Here is a 10228-nt window from a genome sequence, read left to right as displayed (position 1 = left end):
TACTGAAGAATAGTTTGCAGTTTCATCAGTAGAGTCAGCTTCAGAGTCTCTCAGGGCGGTGTCAGGCCAGACTCTACTCTACCTTACATAATATTACCACACCAGTTATACCAATTTCAAGGGCATGATTTACATCATTATGGACACGTGGAATATTACTGATTGGCATAAAGTCTAAACAATGTGTCATCAAACAATGATGCATATGATGAAGATGCATATGATGAAGAGGCAAGGGTGTCGGCCCACTCCCCCTTCAGTGTTTTATACAATGTTTTTATATTTTAACATTTCAATGCAAGGTAACTTTCAATACATTTAACCTGAAGAAATCCTGCCATTCCCGTGTGACCTGTTTGAACACACCCAAATGTGTTCATAAACTACTCTTACTTACCAGGAAGAGACTAACTTATTTCTCCTTTCTATCATTCCGACTCTCTCTCGACAACAGCAATAAAGAATCAGTGATCAGTGGAGAACGAAGAGAAACGCTTTACAGGAGGATTTTGTGAAGTTTTTTTCTGAACAGAAAGCAGATCTGTGTGATTCTCATTGTGTTTTATGTTGTAGCCGTCATTCAGGAAGTGAAAGTAAAGTTCAGATTGCTGGAGCTCAAACAGGGGAAATGGATTCACTGTCTGTAGAAGAGCTTTCTTGTCCCGTGTGCTGTGAAATCTTCAAGGCTCCTGTTCTTTTATCCTGTAGTCACAGTTTCTGTAAAGAGTGTCTTCAACAGTCCTGGAGAACCGGCGGAACTCAGGAGTGTCCCGTCTGCAGGAGAAGATCCTCAAGAGATGAACCTCCAAATAATCTTGTGTTAAAGAACTTGTGTGAGTCGTTCCTGAAGGAGAGAAAGGAGAGACGTTCATCAGGATCTGAGGAGATCTGCAGTTTACACAGTGAGAAACTCAAACTCTTCTGTCTGGAGGACAAACAGCCTGTGTGTTTAGTGTGTATTACTTCACAAAAACACGACAATCACAAATTCAGACCCATCAGTGAAGTGGTTTCATCATATAAGGTAAGTCAACTGTCTTTTGTTTCTCATGTAAAGAACAATAATTAGTAATTAACAGATTTCACATTCATGCACTCAATATTTCTCATTTTACTCAACTTCAGTAACATTTACTGTGCTGTGAAAACCTATTTACCCTCAGTCTTCTGTTTCTGTGTCTCATACTAAATAGTAGATGTTCAAACAAAATACACCATAAAACTTAGGCAACCTCAGTAAACAGAATACAGTTTTCAACACTAATCACCCCTTTATTATTGATAACTGCAGCAAATGCTTGAGCTGACTGGAGATCAGTCTTTCACAGCGCTTTTCTTTGCAGAACTTCTTTAGTTCAGACACACTGGAGCGTTTTCAAGCATGAACTGCCTGTTTAAGGTCCTGCCACATCATCTCAACAGGGTTCAAGTCAGGACTCCTAAACTTTAATTGAGCTTTTCTGGGCCGTTCAGATGTGGATTTACTCCTGTGCTTTGAATCATTTGAATCATTGTCTTGATGCTTGAGCTTCAGCTGGATTTTTGTTCAACTCTAGGAGGAGCTCGATACAGCACTGAAGTCCTTACAGGAGAAACTTCAACACAATAAAAACATTAAAGGAGAGTTTGAGAAAACCGCTCAACACATCAAGGTGAGGAAACAGAGTCAAGAGTCATTTCATCACAGCTGTAGGATCTCTACATACAGTTATGATCTGATATATTTAAGTTGATTATTTCTGTAAATGACGAGCAGCGTCTGCTTCTGGATCCGTTATATGTCGGCTATGGGAGTTTCTCTCTGATATGAATGATGTGAAATGTTGATGTGTGTGGCTCGAGATGACTGAAGGGAATGTGATGTGATTTCAGACTCAAGCTGAGCACACAGAGCGTCAGATTAAACAGCAGTTTGAGAAGCTTCATCAGTTTCTCAGAGATGAAGAAGAAGCTACAATCACTGCACTGAGGGAGGAAGAGGAGCAGAAGAAGCAGATGATGAAGAAGAAGCTGGAGGAGATGAACACACACATCTCAGCTCTTTCACACACAATCAAAGACATGGAGGAGATGATGAGAGCCAGTGACGTCTGCTTTCTGAAGGTCTGATTTCAGATCATTGGTTGATCATTGGTTCATTGATTGAGTCCTTGATGATTAATGGTGTGTTTGTTCTGCAGGAGATTCCAGTCTCAATGGAAAGGTGAGTGATCTGCTTCTGTCTCTGGTCTCTCTGGTTCTGATCCAAAGCCACTGCAGTTCTGACTCCTGAATGTTCTTCCAGAGTCCAGAGATCACAGCCGGATCCACGGATGGCTTCTGGAGCTTTGATTCATGTGCCACGGTACTTGGGCAACCTGCAGTTCAGAGTCTGGAAGAAGATGCAGGACATCGTCCACAACAGTGAGTCTGATGAAAGAAAATATAAGCTCACACAGGTGGTTGTTAGGAGGAGTTACAATTAGAAAAACACGTAACATCTAAAGAAATATTTGTCTTTATGGCCTTCCATATGGATGAGACACCTGCAAGATCATAGGCGGATATCACAGGATTCACACTCATGCGCTGTGTTGCTAATAAACTGGATGTTTTTGTCAGTGCTGAGGTTAGTTCTTGATAAATTGGGACCTTTTAGACTCCAAAAAAGTCTTTTTGCCTTACTTTGGTTTTATAACATTATCTTTTGAACCCGACATGATGAATTATTGGGGTGAAAAATACTTCCAAAAGAAGTGCAGATTACACAGAGCCTTAGTTATGCTCTTTCAAACACAAGATTGATTCTTTTATTAAGAGCTTTCCTTAAAAATTACACCAGATGTATTATTATATATTAACTGTATGTGAGTAAGGGAAGAGTTGAAGGAGTTAAACACTGATGATGAAGATGATTGTGAAACTAATAACAGCACTGACAAAGATCAGAAGAAAATGTGCTTGATCAACAGATCATAATTCATAATAATCTGTGTTCATTCTTGGTCATGGTATGAAGATCAGAATAAAAGCATACGTTGATTGTCTCATCAGCTCCTGTGATTCTGGATCCAAACACGGCGAATCCATGGCTCGTCCTGTCTGATGATCTGACCAGTGTGAGATACACTGGGAACAAACATCCTGTTCCTGATAATCCAGAGAGATTTGACTGGTGTCGCTGTGTTCTGGGTTCAGAAGGTTTTAACTCAGGAACACACTGCTGGGATGTGGAGGTTAAAGAGAATTACTGGTGGACTCTTGGAGTAACTACAGCATTAAACCAGAGGAAGGGAGAAAGTTTCTTCAACCCTGATGATGTCTGGAGTGTGGAGTATCATCAGGGTGGACTCTCTTTAGGTTTTGGTTTTCCTGTTAATCAGAAGCTTGATCATGTGAGAGTGTGTCTGGGCTATGACAGAGGAACGGTGTCATTCTCTGATCCTGTAACTAACACACATATACACACATACACAACCTCCTTCCATCACACACTCTTTCCATTCTTCAGTTGTTCTGACTCTCTGAGGATCTGAGGATCGGTCAATAGTCAGTAGAGTCACTCCTGTAGGTCTGGATCTTCCTGCTTTCATCATCTTTCCAATATTTAATCCATATATCATGAGTGAGAGTTGATCTGAATATCAGTCCGGTGGCTACAGCCACACTCACACTCTCATATTGCTTTAATATAACAGATCAATAATCAAGAAGTTGTCATTGATATTCTACATTTTCATAAATTACATTTACATTTATGCATTTAGCAGACGCTTTTATCCAAAGCGACTTACAACTCAGGAGTAGGAATAAATAATACAAATTATTTATTATTTCAGTTACAGAGGTTATGATCATTTGTTTAAATTAATTGAAATATTAAAGCTTAGTATAGATATACTTGATTCAGCAGAGTACCGATCACATCTGTATGTACACTCACCTAAAGGATTATTAGGAGCACACACTAATACTGTGTTTGACCCTTTGGCCTTCAGAACTGCCTTAATTCTCCGTGGCATTGATCAACAAGCTGCTGAAAGCATTCTTTAGAAATGTTGGCCCATATTGATAGGAGAGCATCTTGCAGTTGATGGAGATTTGTGGGATGCACATCCAGGGCATGAAGCTCTCATCCCCCACAACATTACACCACCGCCACCAGTCTGCACAGTGTTCACGTTCAAGAGTTTTATTTGTCACATACACAGTTATATACAGAATACAACCGGCAGTGAAATGTAAACAGGTCCGCTCCATGGACAGCAAATAACAATTAACAAAAAAGAGCACATTAAATTATAAAATAGGAATAGGATAAAGGTGCTATATATATATATACATATGTAGAATTATGAATAAATCAAGTAACAGAAATAAGAGATGTGGAATAAAATAAGTGAGATAAAGTAAACTGGAGACTATAAAAATAAATACGCGGATAACAGAAGTGCAGGAGTGTAATGTGCAAACAGCATTATAATGAGTAGTTACATGAACACAAGAATAAAGTGCAGTGCAATATCAGTATGTGAGTTTGTTAATACTGAAGTGAGGTGAAGTCACATGTAGTTAAGTGACAGCGTTCAGGAGTCTGATGGCCTGTGGGAAGAAACTCCTCCTGAGTCTCTCAGTTTTGGCCATCAGGCTACGGAAGCGCTTACCAGAAGGCAGCCGGGTGAAGTGGGGGTTGGCCGGGTGATTAATGTCCTTGATGATTTTTGTAGCTCTGCCTCTGCATCGTTTGATGTAGATGTCCTGCAGAGACGGGAGAGCTGACCCTGAGATGCGCTCGGACAAGCGCACCACTCTTTGCAGGGCTTTGCAGTCGTGACTGGTGCTGTTACCATACCACGCTGTGATGCACTGAGTCAGTAAACTTTCTATCGCCCCTGAATAGAAAGTTTTCAGGATAGCTGGTGAGACCCAGAATTTCCTCAGCTGGCGCAGGTGGTACAGTCTTTGCCTGGCCTTTTTCACCTGAGACTGGATATGTGCAGTCCAGGTCAGGTCCTCGGAGATGTTCACACCCAGGTATTTGAAGCTGCTCACTCTCTCTACTGGTGTCCCGCTGATCATGAGAGGGGAATATGACCATTGCTGTCTCTTCCTGAAGTCCACAATCAGTTTGGTCTTGTTCACATTCAGAAGGAGACAGTTGTCTTGGCACCATGATGTCAGTTGCTCCACCTCGTCCAAGTATGCGGTCTCATTGTTGTTGGAAATGAGGCCCAGGACAACAGTTTCATCCGCAAACTTGATGACAGAGGTGGAGCTGTGTGTGGACAAACAGTCATGCGTGTAGAGAGAGTAGAGCAGGGGACTGAGGACACAGCCCTGTGGAGCTCCCACACTCACGGTGATGGAGGTGGAGGTGAACTGTCCTACTCTCTGTTTATGCCAAATTCTGACTCTACCATCTGAATGTCTCAACAGAAATCGAGACTCATCAGACCAGGCAACATTTTTCCAGTCTTCAGCTGTCCAATTTTGGTGAGCTCGTGCAAATTGTCGCCTCTTTTTCCTATTTGTAGTGGAGATGAGTGGTACCCGTTGGGGTCTTCTGCTGTTGTAGCCCATCCGCCTCAAGGTTGTGTGTGTTGTGGCTTCACAAATGCTTTGCTGCATACCTCGGTTGTAACGAGTGGTTATTTCAGTCAAAGTTGCTCTTCTATCAGCTTGAATCAGTCGGCCCATTCTCCTCTGACCTCGAGCATCAACAAGGCATTTTACATTACTTACAGTCCTGACCCTCTGTGCCTGAGATCCAAAACACAACGTCAGATCCACACATTTCTCCATATCCACATGTAAATAGCCACAAACACTAGGGCAAAAGAATGTAGCTGGAACAATTATTATTATTAATCATTATTAATTAAATGTCAGTATAATCTCCCCCTCCCCTTCTTCCCTCTTCTATCTTTTTTTTCTTCCCTGTAACTTTTCTCCACCCCCCCCCCCACCCCACCCCCCCTCTCTCTACTCATCTCTTTTCTGCCTGGGCCCCATGGATGGCTTGGACTGAACGGTCCTGTCGGGTTGCCATGTTGGTTTGGTGTTGGTCAATCCGGTGGCGTGTCTGTGAAGCGCCCTCCTCACTCGGACATGCACACGCCTCACCCTGGTAGCACTCAACACGCCTTACTCTCTTTTAAATGCTCTACACATTAGGCTGCACACATCATACTTCCACCAATAACAAGAACAACAAAACAGACTAGGGTATGTGAGATGTGCATGTAGATGCCTTAGCAGGTATTTCACTGCACACCTCACTTCTTTTAATGCATAAATTCCAGAGAAAGCATATATCCACTAATACATGGGGGGAGTGCGTTGTGCAGGGGGGAATCTGGGTAGATACTCACCCTTCATATCCACTTCTTTTAATTCATTCCATCTGAGAAAGCCCACAATTTAGCCATTCACACTCATACATAGGACGAAAGTGGTGGGTTGAGAATTGGCCCTGGGGTCAGGGCGTGGTAGGTCATGGGGTGGGGGGTGGGGGAGTTGTGTGCTGGGGGCCGGATGGCCTTCCCTCTGCCGCCTCACCATTGTATACCTTCTGCGCCCCCCCCCCAGGAGATTGTCTTGACCAGGACCACACCCATAAATGCATTGAGTCAATTGCCATGTGATTGGCTGATTAGATAATGCTTCTCAGAAATTCTCTTCAGAAATAAACACTTAAGCTTTGACTTTTGCTGTGTGTCTGTCTGCTCATTTACTGTTGGCTCAATGATATGGACATGAGTGTCATCGATACTCTGCAGGAAGCCCACAGATAGGGATGGCCAAATGAGGCTTCCTGAACCACGGAGGCTTTCCAGCCCATTGGTTCACCAAAAGGTTAATTTACCTGAAGCCTCATGAAACTGTGCTCCTTAGTGACACCTGCTGTGCAAAGCAATGTATCGCACACAAATCTATTCACTCTGAGCAACCAAATTGTCATAGTGTGGACACACCCTTTTTCTATTGCCTGTGTTTTAAATAAAGTATTTTACTCTGCTTGAATTAGGACACATTTTACTCTGCTTGTATTAAAACACATCTCTTTACTATGGCATACACACAGAACATTTTTAACTTTCATTATTCAAATCAATTGACTGATTGTTAGGCTGCATTAACTAGGTCAGCCGGAACCGGGAACACTTCCCATAACACCTGATGTACTCGTTACATCATAAAAAGAGTGACATCTACGCTAATGTTAGTCTCTCTGTTTATCCCGAGGTTTATCCCGGATCTGGGCCCTGTCCGGATCGGAGGGTGGACCTGCCTGGACATGACCAACGCATCCTGGATTGTCTGCTGAGCCGTGTCAAATGGTGTCTCCTCTGAATTTGCCTCACCGGCACGTCATGCTCAATAAATTCAATCAATATTCATACATATTCATATTCTTGTGTAATCGACGCCCCATCCTAAATAAACCTGTCTCCGGCGCAATAATTCAGATCTTTCATGTATTCATACTCTTGTGTAATCTCTTCCGGGATACCCTGACATTTTGAATATTTCAATCTAATATGATTTCCGACCTGTAAGGTTGCCAGAATAATAATCTTACACGGTGTGTTAATAGGCCAGAGGAGAACTGGCACCCCGACTGAGTCTGGTTTCTCCCAAGGTTTATTTTTCTCCATCACGCCCTGATGGAGTTTTGGTTCCTTGCCACTGTCGCCTTTGGCTTGACTTGCTCAGTTGGGGACACTAAAAATATGATTAAAGTTATTCAACTTATTATACAAATAAAATGTATGAATTAGGTCTTATTTAATTCTATAAACTATAATCCTGATCTGCCAACATTGTCGCTATATGATAAATTAAAATAAGCTGATAACATCACTGTTTACTCCAGAACGACTGTACAGCCAAATCTAATTTTGTCGCAATATTATCCTGTTTGACACTGTGAAGCTGCTTTGACACAATCGTGATTGTAAAAGCGCTATATAAATAAAGTTGATTGATATTAACCTATGAACACACATCTCACACAAACAGACAACTTTTTGTTCAACTATTCAGTAGTTATTTAGAGGACAAAAAAACCTCTAGGTTTGTCTATAACGTTTGCACTAGACCAACTTTCTAAGCTTTCCCTAATGCAGTCTAGTCTTATAGCATAATAATAATAGCAATAATTTATATAATAATAACACTACTACTAATATAGGCTATACATATAATTTATAATTATTACGTATTATAGGTATTACAACTAGATATAGGCTAATTTACTCTATTAATCTACTGAACTATGTATAATTTACTCTAATAATCTACTAAACTAAGTATAATGTAATATATATGATATATAATGATAACTATGCTACGAGGCGCGAGGTTTCAAACCACTTTTATCCGGAAGCGAACTCAGACTGAAGCAATGATGTATTCAAAAGAAACCGAGGCCTCGTTTGTTATCGTCACGTGATTTTCATGGAAACGATACAAGCATCGAATCGGGGCTTTAACTAGAACACCCCTTTTTGCCCGACACAAGCTCCGGAGCCTCGCTTTAGATATCCCATCACTACCCACAACTCCTGCAGGACTTCAGATGACCATCCCCTGTGAAGAGTCGACTCAACTCCTGGAGGACTTCAGATGACCATCACCTGTGAAGAGACGACTCAACTCCTGGAGGACTTCAGATGACCATCACCTGTGAAGAGACGACTCAACTCCTGGAGGACTTCAGATGACCATCACCTGTGAAGAGACGAGTCAACTCCTGGAGGACTTCAGATGACCATCACCTGTGAAGAGACGACTCAACTCCTGGAGGACTTCAGATGACCATCACCTGTGAAGAGACAACTCAACTCCTGGAGGACTTCAGATGACCATCACCTGTGAAGAGACGACTCAACTCCTGGAGGACTTCAGATGACCATCACCTGTGAAGAGACGACTCAACTCCTGGAGGACTTCAGATGACCATCACCTGTGAAGAGACGACTCAACTCCTGGAGGACTTCAGATGACTATCACCTGTGAAGAGACGACTCAACTCCTGGAGGACTTCAGATGACCATCACCTGTGAAGAGACGACTCAACTCCTGGAGGACTTCAGATGACCATCACCTGTGAAGAGACGACTCAACTCCTGGAGGACTTCAGATGACCATCACCTGTGAAGAGACGACTCAACTCCTGGAGGACTTCAGATGACCATCACCTGTGAAGAGACGACTCAACTCCTGGAGGACTTCAGATGACCATCACCTGTGAAGAGACGACTCAACTCCTGGAGGACTTCAGATGACCATCACCTGTGAAGAGACGACTCAACTCCTGGAGGACTTCAGATGACCATCACCTGTGAAGAGACGACTCAACTCCTGGAGGACTTCAGATGACCATCACCTGTGAAGAGACGAGTCAACTCCTGGAGGACTTCAGATGACCATCACCTGTGAAGAGACGACTCAACTCCTGGAGGACTTCAGATGACCATCACCTGTGAAGAGACGACTCAACTCCTGGAGGACTTCAGATGACCATCACCTGTGAAGAGACGACTCAACTCCTGGAGGACTTCAGATGACCATCACCTGTGAAGAGACGACTCAACTCCTGGAGGACTTCAGATGACCATCACCTGTGAAGAGACGACTCAACTCCTGGAGGACTTCAGATGACCATCACCTGTGAAGAGACGACTCAACTCCTGGAGGACTTCAGATGACTATCACCTGTGAAGAGACGACTCAACTCCTGGAGGACTTCAGATGACCATCAGCTGTGAAGAGACGACTCAACTCCTGGAGGACTTCAGATGACTATCACCTGTGAAGAGACGACTCAACTCCTGGAGGACTTCAGATGACCATCACCTGTGAAGAGAAGACTCAACTCCTGGAGGACTTCAGATGACCATCCCCTGTGAAGAGATCACTCAACTCCTGGAGGACTTCAGATGACCATCACCTGTGAAGAGACGACTCAACTCCTGGAGGACTTCAGATGACCATCACCTGTGAAGAGACGACTCAACTCCTGGAGGACTTCAGATGACCATCAGCTGTGAAGAGATGACTCAACTACTGGAGGACTTCAGATGACCATCACCTGTGAAGAGTCGACTCAACACCTGGAGAACTTCAGATGACTATCACCTGTAAAGAGATGACTCAACTCCTGGAGGACTTCAGATGACCATCACCTGTGAAGAGACGACTCAACTCCTGGAGAACTTCAGATGACCATCACCTGTGTAGAGAC

General features: G+C 43.0%; 1 protein-coding gene across 1 annotated transcript; it reads left to right on the top strand.

Annotated features, from left to right (window-relative positions):
* Positions 1–471: 471 nt before the first annotated feature.
* LOC137049713 (zinc-binding protein A33-like) lies at positions 472–3536 on the top strand. Its single transcript, XM_067428342.1, has 6 exons — positions 472–1024; positions 1557–1652; positions 1873–2103; positions 2181–2203; positions 2285–2403; positions 3034–3536. Exons 1-6 carry the CDS (start codon positions 629–631, stop codon positions 3513–3515), a joined length of 1347 nt encoding a protein of 448 aa, XP_067284443.1. The 5' UTR covers positions 472–628; the 3' UTR covers positions 3516–3536.
* Positions 3537–10228: the final 6692 nt, after the last annotated feature.

The sequence above is a fragment of the Pseudorasbora parva genome, chromosome 2 (assembly GCF_024679245.1).
Source record: "Pseudorasbora parva isolate DD20220531a chromosome 2, ASM2467924v1, whole genome shotgun sequence".
NCBI lineage: Eukaryota > Metazoa > Chordata > Actinopteri > Cypriniformes > Gobionidae > Pseudorasbora > Pseudorasbora parva.
Note: the sequence above shows the minus strand (reverse complement) of the source record. Positions and strands in the feature narration are given on the sequence as shown.